A 23,693-nucleotide genomic window follows, 5' to 3' on the forward strand; every position below is an offset into this window, starting at 1 on the left:
TTAATAATATGAGTATAACCATGTCATAGCCGCTTAAAAGATGGAGAACTGTCGAAGAAAGCTCTCAATGAGTCCGGGAAGCACTCTAATTTAACAGAATAACTGCGTAAATAATAATATATTGTTTGTTTTACATGAATTGTGAACATTACAAGACAATAAAGAGAAAAGTTTGGGTTATCCATGTTTTCTGATTATTTGTGCCGTCCCGTCATTAGCCCGGATAATCAGGAGTGTGCTGTAGTTTTGACTCTGATTTCGTTTCGACCCTGAGTTTAGCTCCCTGGGTTTTAAACTTTTTCTTTTTCTTTCTACAGTTCACTCCCAAGAACGAAACTATTGAAATTTTTCTGGTTTTGCTTTCGTTTATTTTTTATTGCCATCCCAGTTTGTTAGGAAATTTAGAATAATATAGAAGCATTCAGAATATAAAATTCACAAGGGTATTGGAAAAATGAGAATATGTTAAATCATGCATTGCTGTTTTGCCTAGTTCAGGATTTGCCAGACTCGACTCGATACTCACGAGTAGTTTTCAACTCGACTCGAGATCAAAAAGTACTGCTTGCACATCCCTTAATGATGACATAGATCGCTCATCCCTTGAGGATGATCCCAAATAGATGATGACATAGCTTGTCAAAACTTGGGCTGATCAATTACAATCTCTAGATCACACAAACCTTTTGTCTGTGATTATATTACGTGGTACATAGTTTTCACAAAGTATCACCATCTACTCTTAAGTTGATTAATTTTGTTCCCATTCCTGGAATTGATTGCTTTTATCAGCTATTTTCTATAATTTTTTCTTCTTTTTTTCAGGAAAGTATATGGAATCCTAATGTGTCAATTGCTTATTACCATGGGATTTATCATGCTATTCACATTCCATATGCCAGCTAAAGTATATGTGCAGAAACACCCTGCTATGTTAATAACGGCTATGGTAGTATCACTTGTTGTTATCATAGTAATGTCTTGCTGTGAAAGTGTACGCCGAAAATCTCCTTTAAATTATATCTGCTTGTTAATAGTCACTCTGGCAATGAGTTATATGCTGGGAACCACAGCTGCAAGATATGATACTGATGCAGTGCTTATGGCTGTTGGAATAACTACAGCTGTTTGCCTTGCCTTGAGTATATTCGCTTTCCAAACTAAGTGGGATTTTACCGTGCTCTCTGGGGTACTTTTGGTATGCTTGGTTGTGTTCACCTTGTTTGGTATCATATGCATTTTCTTTCCTGGTAAAGTTTTATTACTTGTGTATGCCTCCATTGGTGCTATTCTATTTTCATTTTATCTTGTGTATGATACTCAGCTAATGATTGGGGGAAAGCATAAGAATTCAATCTCCCCTGAGGAATACATTTTTGGAGCCCTCAATATTTATATTGATATTGTGAACATTTTCATGTATATTCTGCAAATAATTGGGCTGAATAGAGACTGAAGATTCTATTATAGCCTTTTCCATTTTCAAATAACTCAATATGTATTGTCTGTAGTGTGTTCTTTTTAATTACAAACATGAAACATCAGCCTTAATGTATAAATTGATGTGTCAATTTGTGCTGCAGTATTTGTAATTATGCTGTAAGGAGCTGTATTAATACAAAAATTGATTATGCCTTTATGACTTAATGTTTTCAGTGCCTAAATGAATTTTCAATTCCATACAAGGCCACAATCAAGTGACTGCTGAGAGCTGGTATTTTAAAAGGCAGACATGATATTCTGCAAGTATTACCTGATTGTTTGTGGAAATTATATGTGATGATTTTGTAAAATTTACTTTGGTTAGGTTATAGATGTGCTTTTTTTGTCATGTATGTGAATTTTGTGGAATAGAGAGATTTAATTGCATTGAAGTCTAGACTGATTACTTTTATTTATGTGCTAAACGAAATCCATATGTACGTGAATTTCTCTATTACTTTGCAACTCCATTGGCCATTTTTCTCATAGACTGAATTATTGCCGGATTTATTATCTCTTGACTTAGTTACTACCTTGGAAATTAAATTTCACTGTGAATGAATAATGTTATTCTACTCTCCTGCTGAGCTGAGCTTATTGGCTATTGCATTGAATATGGTCAGAGTTCACTGTATACCAAAGTCAAGTGTTTAATCATGCATCATGTATCTACATCTGGTGTAAGAGCGTTATTATGATACTGATTATGTGTGATGTATTTTTTTTGTGGTTCCTAATTCTTCTTTCTCTGTAGCTTAATTCCCAATGGGGATCACTGTTCCTTGCTAGTCGCCTCCAAGTCTTTCAATCCTCTGAATCTCTTTCAGTCAAACCCTTCTCCCTCTAATCATTCTTGACTCAGTCCCTCCATCTTCTCATAGGCCTTCCCATCGTTCTCTTCCCTTCCATTGGCAAATTTTGAATATTCTTCCCGATGTACTCCTCATCCCTTCTTAAAATATATTAGAATAGGGTTCCCATTCAACCGTGAAAACCTTAAAACCATGATAAGCCGTGAATTTCATCATAAAACCTTTAAAAAATCTCTCAAACTTGATTGTAGACCTACGATTGACAGATCAAAAGATAAATCGATATGTCGATCATTTTTCAAGGTCAGTCACGTGCAGACATTGTCCACACATTAATATGCTCACATATATTCTAAGTGCAATTATTGGTCCGCGTGCCATGACAACACATTGATCTTGATCCTGTGATTGGAAGAGCGGTAAACAAAGTGTTCATTAACCCTGGCGAAAAATCAGGCACTTCTTCGCTTCCCTGCCACCCTGCTCACTCCATTTTCCCACTCACAACCTTTATGCAGACCTGAATTTTGCTAACGATAGGTAACGTCATGAGAGAGAGCACTTTCATTGCTACATTTGCATTCACAGTGCCTGACGCAGTTGATAAATTTTTAGTTAACGTGCGGCCGGTGATTGTTATTCTGCTTAATCAATATTTCTGCTTAAAATGGCTTATCTACAGACTGTGAATTTGACGACATGTAGATAGTGAAAACCTGGAAAAAACCGTGGATTTTATAATTTACTTAGAGTGGGAACCCAGTAGAACTTTTGCATCCTTCCTTCTTGCACCTTTCTTGAGACCTCCACGACTCCTGCCATCTCCCTTATCAGCTTACTCCTAATCTCATCTCTTCTTGTTTTTCCAATCATCCATCGTGCTGCAGTATTTGTAATTATGCTGTAAGGAGCTGTATTAATACAAAAATTGATTATGCCTTTATGACTTAATGTTTTCAGTGCCTAAATGAAATTTCAATTCCATACAAGGCCACAATCAAGTGACTTCTCATCACAGTCACATTCACTTTCTTTTGGTGGGCTTTCTTAGCAGGACAGGTTTCACTTCCATGTGTCAGTGCTGGTCGCACAATGGGTTTATATACCTTTCCCTTGATCCTACTCCCGCTCCTGTGGTCAAGCAACATCTTTGATACTTTTTTTTTGCATTTCTCCACCCTGCTTGGATTCTGTTGTTCACCTGTTTCCACCCCACCATCCTCAGATAGATAGAAGCCAAGGGATTTAAATTTCCCTACTCTATTCAACTTCTCATGTAACATCTCCACATCCCTGAAGTTGGCTTTTCCTTCAAACCATTTGTACTCTGTTTTCAACCTGCTAATGTTAAGCCCTCCACCTTCAATCTCTGCCCTCCATTTTTCCAATTTTTCCCGTAATCTATCTCTGGTATTTCCCACCAACACAATGTGGTCCTCAAGCAACATTGACCATGGGGCTTGCTCCCTTTACCTCCTCTGGTAGGACATCCATAACGAGGTTGAATTGATAAGCTCTGAGACTGGACCCCTGGTGGAGTTCTACCATCACAGGAAATTGCTCCGTCTCTCCTACACTTGATCTAATCAGGGTGTGTACTCCCTTATACATGTCCATCGCTATCCCAACATACTTCTCGGGCATTCCCTCTTCTCCTTGAGACTGCGTCATATGCCTTTTTCAAATCTATGAAGATTAGGGTTCTTTTTTCCTATTCCTGGCATAAAACCAAACTGTTTGTTTCCCGTAGCTGTTTGTTTCTGCAGTCTTTTTTCAACTATTTTCTCCCAACTTTCACAGTATGCCACATTAGTTTAATTCCTTGGTAGTTCTTACATTCGTGGATGTTACACTTTTCCGGGGGAACAAACCAGCACAACTCTGTGCCGGTCCCAAGCCCAGATAAATGGAAAGGGTTTACGTCAGGAAGGGTAACTGGTCATAAAAAAAAACAATAAAACTCAGGATGGAAGGTTCCAAAATATATTTCCTAAATTAATTTTTCGAAAAATGTTTGTGTCATATGTTATATGTATTCTCTGCTCATATAGGGTGGCCACTCCTTTGGGAAACATATGAAGCTGGGAAAGTTACAAAATAAACTGAAAATGTCATGTTTTCTCGAAAGTTAATGGTTATTTGTACTCATCTTTGTATATGTTGATGCATCTTCAATATTTGAACTTCACATTCCCAACATACCATTCAGATGGGGCTCCAAAACTGTTAAAATTTATTTTTATATTATGATAATGCTAGTTAGAGTTCTGAAATTTACCTACACTCCACTTGCAAATTTATCCCTCGCAAATTGAATATTGGGTGAAATACGAATAATACACTATCATCCAGTCTGAAAAATTGAGAAAATGGTTTATGGGATTTGGAAAAAAGTTTCAGTTTGAGATTTGAGTTGCCATCCTGACTTAGCTCCCGGTTAGGTAACTGATAACTATAGTAAATGATATCACCAGGTGTTTTATCACATGTAAGCACAGTCATTTATCTACTTGCAGAATTTTATCATTATCTTACAGTATGCTTTCACATTGTGGTTCGGCCTCAGTTGTAATTCCATTGATAATTTATTTAGTTCATGAGTTAGATCTGATAAACTTATTTGGTGTAACATGTCGTGAGATCAATGAAGTTTTCTAGAAATATATTTTGATGTTGCAAGGAGATATATGTTTCTGTCATTAGTGGAAACAATTGACTTGATGCAGAAGTTAGGAGATAAATACTTGTGAGTGACAGCTATTATGATTGATGGTACCAGAGGTGGAGCCAAACCATGGGCACTGGGATGGGAGTTCATGGGTGAGCTCTTGCCCCCACCTCCCTCCCCCAGTGGCTCATGAAAAGATTTGGGAGATGTTAGAGAAAACTCAAATCACCAAAAAATAACCGGTGAAAAAATTGAATGACTACCATGAAGAGAGAGTAGTGGAATTGGCAATTAATCACCATACCTGGTATTCTGGTAACATGATGCCCATGGGATGGCACTGATTGCTCCAGCCTGACAATTTTTCCGCTAGTGTCCAATGACCTATATGTGTATTTTCAGGGAATATCCGAGTAGCATAGATGAAATGTTGATGTTGCATTTGTTTTTAATAATGTCCTGGGAAGTAAACTAGGGGTTTCATATTTAGATGATGCTTCAAGTTTCAAAGTGTCACTTTATATGCCTCCGCGAAATACTTTATGGATTTGTATATGAACATCACACTGTATCAAATGCTCTTATTCTACTCAATCTTAATGATAACATCCTTATTATAATGTCCACTTATTGTATATACATCTGCTTTTTTTTAAAGGAAGCATGGAAAATCGTGTGTGTATAGGTTGATAGTAGGTCTGGAAGTCTGGTATATTTATCATGTAATGTAAATGAAGAACCTTGTTCAAGGTGTTAACTGAATTCAGTCTCATTTGTCAAATGCCTTAATAATTTATCCCATTGGCCTCACTATGAAAATTAGACCCTCTACCATATTCTTTTGCATCTGAAAATTCTTTTTATTTGTCTTAAATAATAATTTATTTCAAAATAATACGTCTGAAGCAATTGATAATTGTTTTGTGCATGTCAAACTGTCTTTACACTCATGCAATGCTTAACCTTTGAAGAAAATGATGTATGTTTTTTCCAAGAAAATGATGTTTTTTTCCATTTTCTATTTGCATCATATTCTATTTCCTGCTGACTGATAAGATCCCATCCTTAAATATCCTACGCAGAGGCTTATGTATTTATGATTATCACTTTCACGTTGATTCGAGAAAAATAAAAATATTCTCCCAGCTTTCAAAAGAGGGAGTCGTGCAGCTGTGTTGAAAACATCTGTAAATATTTATTCCTATGGGTTCGAATGCAACATCGTAGGAGGGCAGTTGATATCAAAAAATTATCTTATCTTGGTCTTGTTTTGGTTTATCAAGAGAAGGCATTTACACCTTACTTAAATTCATGAGAATACTTACTTGATGTTATGTCTTCTTTGAGAATCATACTCACAGCCTTTATCTGTGTAGTAGTTTGATTTATATGATTCAATAGAGTAATTTTTGTCTGAAGATTTTCGCAACTTCTTTTATCTATCTGGTAAGTTCCATTTGGAAAATACTGCATTGGAAACATTTTTTGCTCAAATAAAAGTAAAGGAACTTACTAGATATCAATCAACTAGTCTGAGGATATTACTCTTATTTTCTACTGTTGAAAATGTGATTTTACGGTTTTGCTCATAATGTACAGAGTTGAAATTCTGGTCCATATTTTCTGATTATGGAAGTCTTCACAGTAGGTACAGAACCCTTAATATACTTGTACATAACACATTTAAGGGCTTAAGTTACTATCGTGTTTTGCATAAAGTGTTGATTTCAATCATTCGTGTATGATTAATTGCATATTATTGAAATTAATGTAATAGAATCGTATTCTGGAATTATTTTTCTTATTCATGAGGTTAGTTGTGACATGTTATCAATGTTAGATTTTTGTGGGCCCCATGAGCATATTCCTAAGCAAAATGTCACTCTTACTAATGGAAGGTATTTCCCTGACATTCATGAATTTCAAGCTTTTTTGTGACTTTCCAAAATTGAAACTATTTTGCAGTCTCAGTTTTTTATTCTTATATGTATTAGTATTGCTTCATTTACTTAAAATGGAGGTCAAACATTAATTTTGGGGTGAATTTTTCTAGCAGAACAAGGTGTGCAGCAAAGAGAAAAATGCCTTTATAAGTTTTTACCCTGAGTAAATATCTGTCTTAGGGCTTTAGAAATGCTCTGAGCTAGGGATAACACTGAATAAATGTTTTGATTTTTTAATAAATATTTTTTACGACTTGGAAAAAATGAAAGAACCAAGTTTTATTTTTTATATTGAATATGCCAAATTGATAGATAGGAGATATTAATGTAAAAGAACTTTTTTATTTTTTCATTAATTAATAATAGGTATTAATTATGTGACTGTGTACATCATTTCAGATTTTCTTGCCTTGATGTCCTCTGTTAATTATCTTATTTATTTCAAGACTGAGAGGTTTGGTAAAAGTATTCCATAGATTCTTTGTTAGCTATTTTTAAGTTTATGGTCATCATCAGTTACAATTCTTAACTAAATTCTTTGGATAAAGTAATTTTAATACAATTTATTTGTCAAGCAAGTATGTAAAATTGTACAAACACTGTTGAAATTGAAATCTGTATTCATTAAAATTCTGTAATGTAATGAAGTGATGATGTTGTATAGATTTGAAAATAAATGTTGACTCCCAATATTTTCTGTCTTATCACCATCATTTCAATAGATTTTTTTTTTTATTTCGTGAAAAGGCTGATGTAGTTATTAAATGCTTCCAGTGTGGGGTCCTCTCTGGAATGGCGATTGAGAGGAATAAAGCTAGGGGGGGCTATCCAAGTATTATCACACGAACCCGCTGGGGTGCGTGGGACTGTGGGAGGGTTCATTTGGAGGGTTTGTCCAAGACGGATGGGTCGTGGGTTGGGAGAAAGGGGAAGTGGGGGAAGAAAGAGAAAGTGGGTGTGGGGTGGGTTTATTTGCTGATGGTTGGCTGGCATGCACGAAAGAACAAAGGCTGCTACACAAATTACGAACTCAACAATACATTTACTGCAAAAGTCAATAAGGAAAAATACACTGAAACACATGAAATTGACCGTTTATCTTTACTTTAAAGAACATTACTGGCCTGTGAAATAAAAAACAAAATCATTCTGGCCTACCTAAAACAAAAGACGAGAGGGTTTGATGCTCGCAGGTGTTATTTTGAGGGATGGGGTGGGGGGAACGTGAACCTTTCACTGGTCATGTACGCACAAGGAAAAAATCTGAAATTGGGAAGTGGGAGGAGGAAGGGGGGCCACTTTGCACTTGAGTCCACTTTCAGTATTTCGGAAAAGCATTCATGTTTAAATCCTGACCAAGAAAAATGATTTTTTTATTGGAAATTTACATTTGGCGTCAATATTTTTTTGCCTGGGATGGAAGTGGTGCAAAAAATTCTGAGGAAGAATGACTTGGCAGCTAAAGTAAATATTGCTGATAGAATAATTATTCTTCTTTCTTATTCACTTTATGGCTATCAAAGCCTTATAGTATATACCGTATTAATCTGAATATATATTCCCCCTTCCAAAAATGCCCTTGTACAAGTAGAGGGGGGACTATATTCCTTGTCTTTTTATTAAGTATTTCCGAAAACTGAAGCTTCAAAATTAGAGGGGGGGGACTAAATTCAGAAGGGGACTAACTTTGGAGATATACAGTATTAGCTTGTTGTTTACCTCTCTAGTTCACAAGAGGTCAAAAAAGGAGTACCTCAGGGCAGGGGTGCAGCTAGGAATTAAGTATGGGAGAGGTTTAGGTGCAATTGCACCTAAACTCTTTAACTACTACCGGGGTGTGTGGGGGTGTGGAATACCCATCAGGATAAGAAGTGGGTGCGAGATTAATAAATTGTGAAATTTTAGGGTAAATGGTTCAAAATAGCAAGTTTTACGGCTTTCTGAGGGATATTTTATTAAACCTTTCACTACTCTATTAGTAATATCAATCCCATTAAGTAAAATGGATTAAACTTAAAAATTTCTCTGAGCTCTGAGGGGGGGGGGGGTTTATCCCCAAAACCCCCCTCGCTGTGCCACTGCCTCAGGGGTCAGTGCTTGGCCATTTACTTTTCCTAATGTTATTAATGATGTGCCGAAGAGAATAGTAAATGGTAACATTCAAATAACAGATGATAGCACTTTTCCACAATATTTTATTGCATACCGCATGTTTGGCTCACGGAGCCATCATCGGGAACAACACACTGTCTTACATATGAAGATCACCTTTATACTTTTGAGAAAGGGATGGGGGAGGGTTTCACATGTTTGAAGACGGGGTGGGAAATGGGCGTACAGAGTTGAGACAGTGAGAAAAGATACAACTAAAGAGATGCATTGAAACGCAAGGTGGAAGGAGGACTCTTAAGCATAACTTTAGAATAACGACTCATGGGAAGAACCACAGAAAACCGGGAAGGCCTTGGAGGGGGGTACGACTTTTGCAATCTGACATACCATATTCACAAAAAATTTGCTTTACATAATTGTGTTGATCTATAATAATTTCTCCATCATTAGGTCTCACAACATGCATGGATAACATCTGGTGCATATTACCCAATGCTCTGATTTCCAATTAACTAGATAATTGTTGTTTGGCCCAGTCAACTTTACATTTCTATCCCCACAATGCCAAATCATCTACATACATACACTCCTAATATGAGTTCCTTCTCCTCATCGTGATACACTCATGGATCACTTATAAGTCTATTAAGTTTTAGATCACAAAGTACCTTATCAATATGTTCATACTAGTCTCTCCCACTTTGTTTAAGACCATAGATACTCTTATTTAGTTTACAGACATAATTTTGACCTCCCTCCTCAAAAGTATTTAAGTTGTTTCATGTATACTTCCTCATGCAATGGACTGTTTAGATATATAACGTCCACATACTCTTGAACCCATCCATTTTCCACTGCTAAAGCCATTAACAATCTAATGCTTTTACGTTTAATCAGAGGGGAATAAGTCTCTTTGAAATCTATACCAGGTATTTGCGAGAAATCTTGAGCTACTAACCAAACTTTACATCGTTCAACAGTACCGCATGGATTTTGCTTAACCTTCAAAACCCCTTTACAACCTAGAACATTCTTACCAGCGGGTTTCTTCACAATTTCATAGGTACCCTTTCTCTTGAGATGTACCAGTTCCTCCATCACAGCAGCCCGCCAAAGTTCAGCTTCCCCTCCACTAAATGCCTCTTCCATGCTGTTAGGCTCCATGCTGCTGGGCTCGCAGCATGGCAGGGTGTTGCTGAATATTGTCATTTTGCAACAGGGACAATGGACTGGTTTTGGGATTCTGCTGCTATGTCTGTGAGTCAATTCAGGTTGCTGTACTTCCACTTGTTCTATTTCATTATTCTCCCATTCTATTAGCTCACCACGTTCCCTTTCTATTCCCACCAGTTTCAATTCCTCAGGCTCATTCTCTCCTAAACCTTCACTTTCCATTCAAAGTCCTCATCATACAGATCATCTACTCTGACTCGAGCCTTCGCTTCCTCTCTCATCTGGTCTCTTACATTTTCCTTAAATGGAAACTGGTTTTCCTCAAATACCACATTATGTCCAAATACCCCTTTTTCTTTTTCAAGTGCCAAAGCCTGTATCCCTTCACATGCTGCTCATAACCTAAGAAAACACATTCTTCTGCTCTAGATTCGAATTTTCCTTCACTTTCTGCAGCTAGCCAAGTCTACAACCAAATCTTTCAATCGCTGTAAATTATCCTCTTTCAGTTTTCACCAATCTACAGCTCGAAGGGGCTTTGGTCTCCTATTGCTCTAGATCAGTGGTTCCCAACCTTTTCTTGTTTGAGGCACCCTTGGAAAGCCTTTCAAAAGTTCCTGGCACCCTTATAAGGAAATAGATATTTAAATCTCCGTAGCTTTTTTATTATTATTTATTTATTTGTTTCATTTCGAGAGTTTGCATGCAACAACACCTTATACCTAGTCCTAGATGATATGAGAATACTGTTTACACTGATTCTGCCTTAATAAAAAATCCCGCCAAGAAAGAATGACGTTAGTGCAATTTTTCCCCAAAATTTTGGCGGCACCCTCAAAAGATCTCACGGCATCCCTTAGTGCCGCGGCACACCGGTTGGGAACCACTGCTCTAGATGGACACAGATTACGGATGTAACAAGCGGTATTCGTGGCTTCTGCCCAGAAATTTGCTGGTACTCCTGATTGAATAATCAAACAACGAATCATGTCTGCCAGTGTCCTATTCTGTCTCTCGGATACTCCATTTTGCTGAGGATAATAAGGAACAGTTTTCCTGTGCACTATACCATTCTGTTGCAAGAAACTCTCAAATCTGTCACTGCAATAGTCTCCTCCACCATTTGTCTGAATGGACTTCAGCTTGGTCCCTTGAAAATTCTCAGCTTCAGCCTTAAACTGAAAAATTTATCTAAGGACTCACTCTTTGTGGCAAGGAAATACACTCTCAAATATCTTGAAAAATCACCTGTGAAAGTCAATATATACTGCGTACTGCCATTTGAAGTAGGACAGCTTTTACCCATAAGGTCACTATGTACCATGTCTAATGGATGTTCCAACTTTCTATCACTTTCTTTTGGGAATCCTTTTCTAGTCATCTTTCCTCATATGCATACTGTGCGTTTCTCTTTTTCCTCTTCCTTCACCTCCTTCATACCAAGTATCTTATTAATTGCTGCCTCATGAAGGTGCCCAAGACGTTGGTGCTACATTTTCGCAGTCCTCAGTGCACTAAAGTACTCTGGTCAATCCCAATATCCAGCCTCCACACGCTTCTGTCAAATTTACGTTATCAGTTCCCACTCCATTAACGTCCGCTCTCCCCTTGCCCAAAGCTATAGACCCACGTAGTTCCTTGAAGGTGCTGAAAAATTCACTATGTGGCATTATGTAATCTGAAGCTCCCAAGTCCACAACCCACAAAGATTTGCTGTAGTTAGAAGTAGGAGTCCTTAGAATACATGCTCTGAATCGGTTTGTGGCCACTTCACTCTTTTTTTCATTTTCTCCTCGATTCCTGTTGATTGCACTTTTCTCTTTTGATAGCACTCTCTCGCCACATGACCACAGTTGCCGCAAGCAAAGCACCTAGGATTGTCACAGTTTCTGGCAACGTGTCCCCATTTTCCCCATTCAAAGCACTTACAATCACTTACGTTTATCACCTTATTTCCGTTTATGTCACTTCTTTGCATCTTTCCATTTCCTCTGTGATGGTTTTTCCTCTCGCCTCTGTTATCTGTTATTTCTACTGAATGGATGGCCTTTCGTCAATGTCAATGCTGTCGGTCCGTCCTCTCTTTCCGATCATTTTCCCTCTGAACCCTCTTCTTCTACAAGTAACCTTGCTTTCACAGCTCTATTGATAAGGCTCCCTTCCTGCTCCATTGAATGGATTAGCCCTTCATATTTGCTAAGAGGCAATCCCATTAGGAAGATCATAACAATTTGCTTATTGGTAAAGGTTATTCCGCCTTTGCTCACCTTTCTGTAAATATCCTGAATTCTCAACATATACCCCTTCATACTTATATTTTCAGTCTTCTCCACCTTTACTATCTCTTTCATTAGCATGACAGAGTGAAGTAGGGTAAATGTTGCATGGATTTCCTCAAGGGTCATCCAGGCCTCTCTCGCTCATTCACAATCACCTATGTCTTGCAGATAATCATCATTAACATTGTTCGTGCTTTCTCCGCATTCAGCTCTTCCACGTTGCCGAATCCAGGGTCAACTGCATTCCAACAGTTCTTCTCCATTAGTCCCACTTGTGTACGAATACCCCACACATAGTAATTCTGTTGATTCAACCTCAAGTAATTATCGTCTTCACGCACTTTCCGTTCATCCACCATTTTCTTTCGCTTAACGCCGACAGCACGAATTTTCTTTTCAATGCTATTCTCTTGACTAACACTTGTTACTACTTATCAGTTTGAGGTTGATAGGTATGCTGGACCCATAACCTGTGGGCTGATTAGCAGTGTAGCATTGATGAGGGCACTGAAAATACTCAATAAGCAGGCGCGAACAACTTTTCTGAACGACACATGTTACATCTCTCCTCACAATCCCTGATAGCTGACACAATTGTGTGACACACAATTCTTAAGAATGAAACCCAAACATCGAAGAGACAACTCAAGAATTGAAACAATTTTTAAACATAAAAATATATCTGTATTAGACACATAATAATAAAAATTCATGAATTCCATATTTCCAATTAATTTTGGTTAGCATTTAAATTTTGAAAAAAAATCATCATTCCTCCAATTGTACAGGTGTAAAATTTATGAAAGAGCACCGACTTGTCCTTTATCATTGACTTTTTTTCAGATTTTTTGTAGTGGTAGAACATTGTAATTAAAACTTTACAGGTAACAAACAGCCATTACCTTCAAGGTAAAGCATCACTGCAGTTAGAGAGCAGGTGATGCTGATACCTTAGCCTAAAATGAAGGAGCAGCCAGCACATCTCGTATATTCTGAACAGCTATAATACCAAGTGAGTATTAATTAGCTGTAAAATTGCTATAATTAATGAAACAATGGGCAAAAACAACAGCAATATTTTTCTTTTAAACTAGTGCAGTAATGGTAAACACTCAGCCCAGCAAGGGTTCCAGTCACAAAAGGACTGCATTTTCTGTATGCTTGCAGGCAACTAAGTACAAGAGGATTTTCACCACTCCCCTTTTGACCTCTGACTCTCTTTTCGGCAGGTCTGGATGAAGATGCATGTAATGTCAAGTGTAGCCACAAAGTCAATGAACTTAAGTTATGAACTTAACCAAGATATGACTTTGGTTACAGGACCAAGTATTCTGAAATGCTGTGTGCCCCCCATGCCCTCCAAATACTGTGTGCCCCCAATCGAATAGCCAGAAAAGTTTTGGTTATACTATAAATGTATATTTTTGTGGGGTGCATTAGTAGTAAGACCATATTTCCTGAGCATTTCAGGATGGGTTTGAAGAACACTCAGACCACCCCCACTTGTTATCGGCTATGCCCAATGCTTCCAAATTGGATAATCAATAAAATAAGCAAAATCAAAATTCCTCCATGCATGGCGGTATTTAACTATAATTACACATACATTTTGATTCTCATTAACTGATAAATATTGAGCTGAAGAGATTGGTTGCAAAGTATGGTTGTAAACTATTAGGAATTTACATATGCAAATGATGTTGATTAAAAAGTAAATGAATTCATTGCTGAGTAAAGATACAGTTAACTTCACCTTTGGCATCAAATAGTTGGTAAGCTGATATCTTTTCCCACATCATGGAACTTTAAAATCAACAATAATCTATGGGCAATATTTCATTGCATTCTGACAGGATAGTTTATTAGCAGATGTGGAATGAGAAGATTGTTTAATTTTTCTGATAGCTGCAATTTCTGTTTGCAGTTCTTGAAGTCATGTGTAGAGACTTGTACAGTAGTCAAAAAAAGGCTTCGACAGAACGCAGCCACTTGAGTGAACATTTCAGAGGCTGAGACACAGTTAGTCATGGGATTAGTTTTCTGTTGGGGAGTCAGCAATCCTGCTGGGGGTTTAGGACCAGCCCGGAATATCCCCCAATGAAATAGGGGCCCACCCCTGGAAACTTTGTTTATATTAGACTGAAAAAAGCATTTTAAGTGATATCTAAGAATAAAATTCATTTAAACGTTTGGTTTTTCTTTTCATTATACTTGAATGCATAGGTTTCATACAGTTTTTAGCACATTACCATTAGTTGGTTCAAGGCAAAAAATAATCTGCTGGATACACCTTCCTCAAAGGAAATTCCTGGCTATCCCGCACTTGGTCCTTATCGAGCTGCAGGAAAGACATTTATGTCCTACTACTGTATACAAGAAGATAGAAAAAAATGAAAAACAATCATACAAGTGCATTACCATGAGATTAAAATTTATAAACGTGTAACTCAAATGTAATGCAAGCATCCAATGTTCCTCTCTTAAATTACATTTATTTGTACAGCTATGAATGAATTACCACTTATGTCGCGGCTCCTACGTCATCACGATAACCAGGAATAAATTTCTGCGAATCATTTAGCAGCAAATTAAATCTATACAAACACTCATTTTGCAGCTGTATTTGTTCATCAGTACCTGCGAACTCAATGGTCTACTTCGAGTTTACGCGGTTCACCATGGTTCACGCATGTTTTTCGTGTTTCCGCTGTTTGCCGACCACCTCTCGCAATAGTGACGCTCTCTATGAGTTCATGCAGCAAGTATTCATAATTTTTATGTTAATTGTGCAGTGTGTGGACGTATTGAAATGTTGAGGTTTTGCTAGGTATTTTTTATGGTGATACTATGATTCTTTGTAAGGGTGAGGGTGATATATTCCTTTATTATTAGGTAGATACTGTGAATTATGTACTTTCAAGTCGACAAGAATTCCAGCAATTCTACTTCGAAAGGTAAAGACGGTGAGTGATACTATTAATTGTGCAATTTACTTCACCTTTCATCAAAATATCGGGTGTACTGTTAGTTATTTTTTTACCCAAGTGTTGTTTGTAGTACGTATCATCCCTCTTAGAAGGTATCCCCGCCATGCTACATCTTGTGTTTGTTTTCGTTGACATTCCGACTTGTATGTTGGAGTACGTTATTACCCTTTTATCGTCTGTGCTTGCTAGCGTAAAATATAATGTTTTAAATAATTTGAAGTTTTATTTTCATTGCACTCGCATTATTAAGTTCGGAATGAAGAAAATCGTGATCTGTATTGACATAAACATTAGTGTGATTGAATGAAATATTCTTGTAATTATTTTTGAATCTTATTATTAGATTTCGCCTGTGCATTACTTTGATTTTCTTTGGATACACATTAAACGGTGGCTAGAGGTTCATCTTCCTCCGTACGAAACGGGCTCGGAAATTAATCATAAACTAGAATGTCGTGTTATTTTGCATTCTAATTTCTGCTTTGACATCTACTTATTTGCAGTCTTTTGAAATGATTCTTAGGTGTGTACTTACATGACATTTGACTTAAGTCCACGTTTTTCAATTTTCCTATCATCAATAACTTCGTTTTACGTTTTACATACTTACTCAATAAAAAACACCAACCCTATTGCCTTCGTAAGGTTTTTCGGATCCCTAGTAGTTTCGAACTCTCCATTATTATCTGTATCACATGTTAAGGGCAGATCATTATTTAAATGGTGACGTTGTCGCAGATGACTTCATATTTCGCCAATATGTTGTAATTAACTCACACCATGAATGCGATGCACGTATGTGAGTCATAATTTTGTTCTTTTGCGTGTTTCTTCCTGTATGCCGTTACGTATCAGGATGAATTTACAAGTTTGTATTCCATAACGCTGTGATTTTGTTGATGCCAGATTCTTTGAATTGAACGGAAAACGTAAATATTGCTGTGCCACCTTCTCAAGTTGGGATTGAGAATACTGCTCATTAGAAACTTGCTTATGTAAATAGTAAGTTAATCATTAGACGAAAAGTGTCTCACTTTTCGTTGCTTATCAAATGTTTAAGATATGGCACAATCAGGAGTTGACTCTCATGTAGTAATCGCGGTATTTACATACAGTGGTGATTGGAAATGTTTAGGACTTTTAGTAATAATTCGACAGTGGTTCCCTGTGGAGCTTACCTGAGAAACATCTTCTTTAGTTCGGATGAAACTGAGACGTAGGGGTAGTCATTCATCAACATAATTGTTAATTGTTGTATTTAGTGTGGCCTAATAAATGTTACTCCATTTATTATTACCATAATGATTTTTGGACACAATTAGTATTCATATTTGATTGGACTCATGATTGGACGTTAATATTGTAATACTTGTCTAGCTCAAGTATGCATACATAAAATTTTTATGTCTGTCATGTTTCTCAAGTTTCCAGTGAGCCATAGAATACCTTATTTAATTTTAGTTGTATATTTGTAATGAAGGTATACAAGCATGATTAATAATTTGATTATCCTGATACTGCAGAGAAATGTTGTAGGAATAGACGAGATAAAAACTTTGCTATTTCCACATGGTATTCTTTTGTGACCGACCATGGTTTTCTTACAGCATAACATTATTACAATGATGTAACGAAACCATGGTCGGTAACAATAAAATACAGTGTGGAAATAGCCAAGTTTTTATTTCATCTATTCCTACGATTAAGGATTTCCACAAAGTTACACCTGCTACATGAATTACAGAGAAATATTGCCGCTAATTAGCAGTGAAGAGGAACAGAGTTATTCATTATAACAATGAGAACACAGCAATAATACCCGCCAACATGCTATACTGGTGACACCTCGCTGTTGCATTGGTAAAACATGTGAATAACTCAACAAAAGTTATATATATATATTTTATAAATGTATCAAACAGCTTGTATTGAAGCACTTTGGAGGCTAAGGTCTTATAGGAGTCTGGCTGCTGATAAACACCAAATGACATGACGATGCATGCATCACTGTACATTTTGTTACGTGCATCTGGCTCAACATGGTTCTTGGGTCCAGATAGCCTATTCAAGGTCTCTGGGTCTCAGCAAATGACCCAGTGAGGGCAAGATTATCCAGCGAATTTAAGATGATCTGATCCAAGACCTGAGAGAAAGAATCAAATGTGGTGAAATGATGAAATGTCACTTAGCATCCATTCATTGTCTTCGTGCACCTAATTCTAAAGTATGGGGCTTAATTTTAGTGAACTGATTTGATTTGGAAAGTAAAGTCCCTGAAGAAGATGATGAAGAGACCAATGAGCTATCTGTAAAATCTCCCTTTCGATAGCTATAGCTTCATCTCTGGCCCTGTCCCGTGAGTTTGGAATGTAGGCTTTCGTAGCGAGATGCATTGTTGTCATTGGCTTTCGGGAGCAGCTGCGTATTGTGCTTTGTGACGCGAGCTTTAGCAGCCTTTGCAGGTTGCATCATCAGGCGATGAATGAATTCGGATTTAGTGATTCTGCAACAGGTGATTTCAGTAGGAGGCAGCTGCCCCATGATAATAGCTAGAAAAGTAAATACTTTTTGTGTCAATGAGGCATTTAAATGCTAATTCTGGTATGTATCAGAGGATAAATTGGAATTCTGTAATGTAAAATGGCAAATCCCCTGAATAAAGCTGCAATTGCTTTGATACAGATTGGAAAAACATGGACTGGGTGGTTAATCAAGTTCTTGTTCATGTGGCCTCTCAAAAATGGTCTGAAAAATGATTTCGAGTCTTCTTGGTAGGAATAGAACCTTTTTTTTCCAGTCTTTTCTAATTATTTCAAACTTCATTTCAATATTTACCATTTTAAATTGCGATATTTGAGGAAGTAATTTTAGCTGTGACAGATTACAGATTATATGTCTTCGATTCTTTCTCATGAATATTTGAGTAAATTTATTATTTGCACTAGTAGGTCATAGGCATTTATATTCTTTCACTCTCATAAATATTCATTAATGGTTGTTTCATTTGCCAACCTTTGAATAAAATTAGTGTAGTTTTAGTTCATCGGTTTTCTAGTGACCTACTACCTGCATCGAGCATATTACATTTCATGACTTTGTGGTGTTTTACTTCTAAGAATAATTTCATGGTGAATGCTAGAAATGTATAAAGTTAATACCCGATTTCTATAAATGAATTGTTTCACCATGTCATTCCAAGAACATTACACAAAGGTTTCTGTTGTAAATATTAATTGAATGCAATTACTTTGTCTAAAATTTATACAGCTTAATGTTTTAATGCATTCTCATAAATATTTAAAACTATTACCAAGTACTTTTGATGATCCTGCATTAGAAATTCTATTGAAGTCTTATCTCTTCCCTGTTTTAATGTATTTATTTAAAATTGATGTCTGCAGTTACATCCTTAATTTATGAGATGCGAATCCTTGGGCCTTGGCTTGCTTCTTTTTTACGGTTTTAACATTTGCCAACTTGAACGTGGTCTTTCAAGTGTATTTCAGAAATTTGTCATTGACTTGCTTCTTTTTACATTATTAGGATTGAGGAATTTAGATGGCTCAAGGATTTTCTTTATTGTAATCCTACAGCGGGTCTGAGGTAGAGGCTATTATTCCTTGTTACACGCATAGGAAAAGCCCTGATCATACTTTTTTTAACAAATGTTGGTAACGAGTGGTTAGTGTGGGGAACAAATCAGGGTCTTTTGTGAAGCTGCTGCTGCTAAGTATGCTGCCCAATTAAAAAAAAGTTATGTTGACATTACGAGGAGCCTCCTGATCCTTTATCAACGATGAAGTTAAACTTGGTCATCAACCTACATGTATACTTTTTCCATGATGAAATAGCTTTAAAGCACTGTGGAATAAATACTTATGATTCACTTGAAAGCTAGTCATTTTTAAAATAATGATATGCGGTGTAAACTCGGCAATCCGACACATATGCGATGGTGAAATTGCCTGATTATCAGGAATACCAGATTGGTGGAAAGGTATAGGAAAAGTTTACAGTATACCAAAATACTATTTAAAATATTAATTCAGGAATTTTTGTTTCGCCATTTCTCTCCTGACTGCTTTGGTTGTAAGTCATAGCCAATCTTATTTCCATCCAGCATTTTTTTTCCAATAGAGGAGGTAGCATAGGTGTAGCTTGAATGTCCTTGGGTAGATTCAAAATTAAGGAAACATGCACCTAATCCAAAAAATGAAATAAATTCCTACTATATATTGAAAGATATTTCATTTAAAACTTATGAAAATATTTTAACCCATGGGATTCCTGCTTGATGATTTTAACCTGCTAACCCAGATTTTTATGCTCTACATAGTACATATCTATAATTGGATGTTGTTTAAAAAATATGATTGGTTTCAATGTTAATTTAATTGTCTTCTATATGGATTGTAGGCGATCTTTTGTAATTTATAGTGACAATGTAAAGATGATGAGGTAGAAGTGCTACTCATTTCACTGAAAGATTTTCTTATGTTCTCATTATTTAGTACCATCATAATAACTTCCAAGCTGTTTAAGTGGTTAATAGGAGTTACTTATGAATATTGAGCTTTTGTTCCTAAAAATCAACTTTTTTCTCCACTGCTGTTTCCAGATTTTCTTATGGATATCTAGTGTAATCCAATTTTCAAAATGATATTCCTGCCTCATTTCTTGCATTGTACTGTTTTAGTGTTACCTCTATTTAGAATTAGCTGTCCATAGTCTTTCAACCGAGACCTTATGATCAGTGTCATATGATTTTCGCAAAAAGGTGATTGTGTATTTCATTTAATTTTCTATCATACTATTTTTATTGTGTATTGTTAGAATAATCTCTTTATATATTTAATATTGCAAGAAAGTTAATGCTTGTGTAGTTTTTTTCCACTGTGGAAAAATTTAGGACAAACAAACAAATTGAGCTTTTTGGCATTATTTTTATACTAGCAGATAGTAGTTTTTAAAATACTGCATTATATTTTTGTTTTATTATCCTGAGAAGATTTTGATTTTTAAGTACAGAAAGTAATTGCTTTATAAATACATATCTATCTTATTATGTGGCTAATGTTACCTCTTTAGTTATTTGCTGTCATTTAATTGCCTTTTATATTATAACCTCTTATTAATCTTGGCTGTTCCTGAAATCTTGAGAATAAACTTAAACTTTTCAATTCTTCCAGGCTGAGCCTCATAAAGAATGGCACTTGTGAAGGTCTACTTTTATCTTTCCTTATCTTATCTCCTCCTGCATATCACCTAAAGTGCTATGCATACACCTGTGGATGAGTTCTTGTTTGTTTTTCCCATTTTAATTTGCTATTCTATAAATCCATCACTTCTCCTTGATCCTCCTTTTTTTAAAAAGTGATGATGCAAATTATGAACTAAAAGCTTAGGCACATTACTTAACGGACTCTTTTAACATATCTTATATGCAATTCATTTCACTTAAAAGTTATCTCCTCATATTCATTCTTCTATGAGTGCTCATTCAAAGGGGCTATTCAAGCAGTATGAAAGACATAATACCATACCATAATACCAAAGGTCATAATAACTGTGAAAGCAATATTCTTTCCATTACTCATTACTTGAGTTGGAATACATCGATGCAAGTGTTCAACAAAAAGAGTTCCCTTCCACCAACCATGTCTTACTTCATGTCTTACTTTGATAGTTTCATATAAATCTGTTGTCTTTGTTGTTTCATAAGCTACATATTTGTTTTGTGTAACTTTTTTCTACTATGCATAGTTTTTTTAATTATTCATGAAAAACACTGTGGGAAATGTTTTTTTTCTATAAAAATATTAATTTTTCAATCATGAACTACTAGGAAAGTATAGATTTAACAAAAAAACTTCATTCTACATTTTTTGGTTAAAAATTTGTCCTCCATTGATTTCCAGGGATTCTTGCGGAAAAAAATAATTTCCACCCCCAGGGTGGAAGCTTCAATCGATGCTCTGTAACTAATGCTTGTTGACACAATCTTTGACCATGAACAAAAGTTCATTTTAATTGGCTTTGTTGAACACTTATTGGCCGCGTCGCGGCCCCATCGTTACCCCATGCTGAAAAAACCTAGTGGTACAAAACATTTGGCTATTTTAGGACTAACCGGGTGCTTCATGTTGAACAGTTCTTCATCATTCCACAAATGAATTTCACTGCTCCACTATTTTTCAATGTTATGGTCCTAATATTTTAGGGCTGTATGCACAAGATATAGCATTACTATAACAAAATAGCAGTACATATCCACCAATCTTGAAGAAAGTATACATATTTATTTTGCAGAATTACTGCTGGGAAAATTCGAAATTATCAAGCGTCATAAAATTTGCTTTTATGGGCTTTTGTTGGCTTCTAAATACATATTTACATATATAGAAGGAAAAAATATTATTTACGTGATATTTGGAAAAAAACAAATTCATTGACCAGCACACGGCGTTTACAGAGGCAACAGATGTTCCATGCAAGCGGGCCTTCTAGAGGACGAGCATCCAACCCGTATTTTTCTATCCTTATACATTCTTGCTAGGCACTTGTATATATATTTAGTAGGCACGTATGGATTCTCACAGGGGAAAAGATGACAAAACAACGAACATATAGTATCATAACCTAGAATCCATGTGTTATCCAACTTTTTTGTATGTACACTAGCTTTATTCAATGAACATTATCATGCAAAAATGAAACCGAATTGTTTCACATGGACAGATGTGATTTCACGACGACTAAAATTGAGAAAAAAATTTTTCCCTAGGATATTAAAACTCACCTTTATTTTGTCGTTTGACACCAAAAACAAGTAACAAAAGAATAGATCTGACTCAAGCCATGTTCATGGCCACACTGGGGTGATTAGTTACCCCACATCGATAAATGGAACACTCGAAGCGCCCCCTCGCATTTTTTTGGGTTCCTATGTAATGGGATCATGAGTCACCCTTGTCTACTACTGGCAGATGTAGTTACTTGTATCAATTTCAAATGTTTTAGACCTTTAATTTTACTTTTTCTAAACCTGGGGTAACGAGTTACCCTAGTGGGCAATAAGGGCGAAAAGAAATAGGAGTTGCAAAGCTGGATTGACTGGACTATTAATTTTTATGGGGGAAATGTTCTGAAATTTTTTCCCGGGGGGCAGGATGATGAGGAGAATAAAAAACCGCGAAGTGTAAAATTTCTCAGGAAAACCCTAAATGAAGTTTACGTGGGAAATTCTGGATTCCCTATCTTGCTATTATGCTATCTTGTTGAAGAAAACAAATTTTCTCTAGTTGCACCTGGAGTTAGAGTTTTGTGCTGTGTTATGGGTTTTTATAACTTTGGGCCAACTTTATACAGCAGTTACACCCTAAATGATTGATTGTCATTTAGGATGTAACTACTGTATAAAGTAGGCATTCATCAGCATCAACATAGCTATTATATGCAGTTTCATGACAGCTATGTGTTATCATTAGCCGTTGTGTGTATTTGCAGATTACAAAGAAATATTAGTAGATATCAAATTTCTCCTACGTATATTGCTACCATTGATGAAGTATGTTACCATTGATGATTGTACCAATATTTGAAAACCACTCAACTCTTGCACTTCTTGAAAAATAATTTTTACCACAATAGAATGATGAGTGAAAATTTCCCTTGCTGTCTTAGTACCTAGTTTTTAATGGGAGTGGTCATTCGCATGAAAAGTTCTTTTTCGTGAAGCAAAATCTGACTTAATTACCATTTCATTATTGAATTATGTAGCAGTACCTGTTTGAAGTGTTGTCGAAGTGGGAGATGGCATGCCCTTTTGAGTTGTGTGGAAAAATAGGATAAATGATAATTGTTATCATGGTTTTAAAATGTTACTATTTTGTTATATACCCTCCAAGTGCTACAGAAATTAGTGACCCCCACCCCAGAAAGATTGAGTTTAGCCTGACATAAGTAAATTCACTGCAGTCTTTTGACTACATGTAATGCTCTTCCCTTTCTGATGTTTCAACTGCTGACTTGGCCATCAAACAATTCTCCATAGTTGAGCATTGGATTTTGTGGAAAATCTGTGAAAACTGACTCACATTGTTTGCTAAGGAAGCGCTAGACTTTTTCAATTTTTTATGATCGAGGGCTTGTGTGTCTTTAAACAATAGGCAGTACTTTTATTTGCCTTTTCGTTGCTGAAAATATTTTAATATTGGAAAGTTTTTATTGTTCATTAA

The 23,693-nt window shown here is 36.2% G+C and overlaps 2 protein-coding genes and 1 long non-coding RNA gene across 6 annotated transcripts in view; 2 read left to right on the forward strand and 1 right to left on the reverse strand.

Moving 5' to 3' along the window:
* The window catches only part of LOC124163365 (protein lifeguard 1), a 36,750-nt gene extending 34,871 nt beyond the window's left edge, over positions 1 to 1,879 (forward strand). For both annotated transcript variants that reach the window (XM_046540234.1, XM_046540235.1), the window contains exon 4: positions 826 to 1,879. In XM_046540234.1, the coding sequence (XP_046396190.1) occupies positions 826 to 1,456 (631 nt within the window). In that variant the 3' untranslated portion in view covers positions 1,457 to 1,879. The remainder of the gene's footprint in view (positions 1 to 825) is intronic.
* A 12,242-nt stretch (positions 1,880 to 14,121) lies between these two features.
* LOC124163322 lies at positions 14,122 to 15,149 on the reverse strand. Of its 2 annotated transcripts, XR_006865749.1 has the most exons (3): positions 14,988 to 15,149; positions 14,719 to 14,835; positions 14,122 to 14,608 (listed from the first exon to the last, which is right to left on the reverse strand). It is a non-coding gene; the product is annotated as an uncharacterized LOC124163322 (long non-coding RNA). The 2 variants fall into 2 exon arrangements; XR_006865748.1 differs by lacking the exon at positions 14,122 to 14,608 and having other exon boundaries at positions 14,658 to 14,835; positions 14,988 to 15,148.
* A 98-nt stretch (positions 15,150 to 15,247) lies between these two features.
* Positions 15,248 to 23,693, forward strand: part of LOC124163321 (cyclin-dependent kinase 14) — a 32,472-nt gene continuing 24,026 nt past the window's right edge. The window contains exon 1 of one of the 2 annotated variants that reach the window (XM_046540137.1): positions 15,248 to 15,432. In XM_046540137.1, coding sequence (XP_046396093.1) covers positions 15,378 to 15,432 — 55 coding nt within the window. In that variant the 5' untranslated portion in view covers positions 15,248 to 15,377. The remainder of the gene's footprint in view (positions 15,433 to 23,693) is intronic. The other variant, XM_046540138.1, reaches the window with a different exon arrangement.

Source organism: Ischnura elegans, chromosome 8 (assembly GCF_921293095.1).
Source record: "Ischnura elegans chromosome 8, ioIscEleg1.1, whole genome shotgun sequence".
Classification (NCBI taxonomy): domain Eukaryota; kingdom Metazoa; phylum Arthropoda; class Insecta; order Odonata; family Coenagrionidae; genus Ischnura; species Ischnura elegans.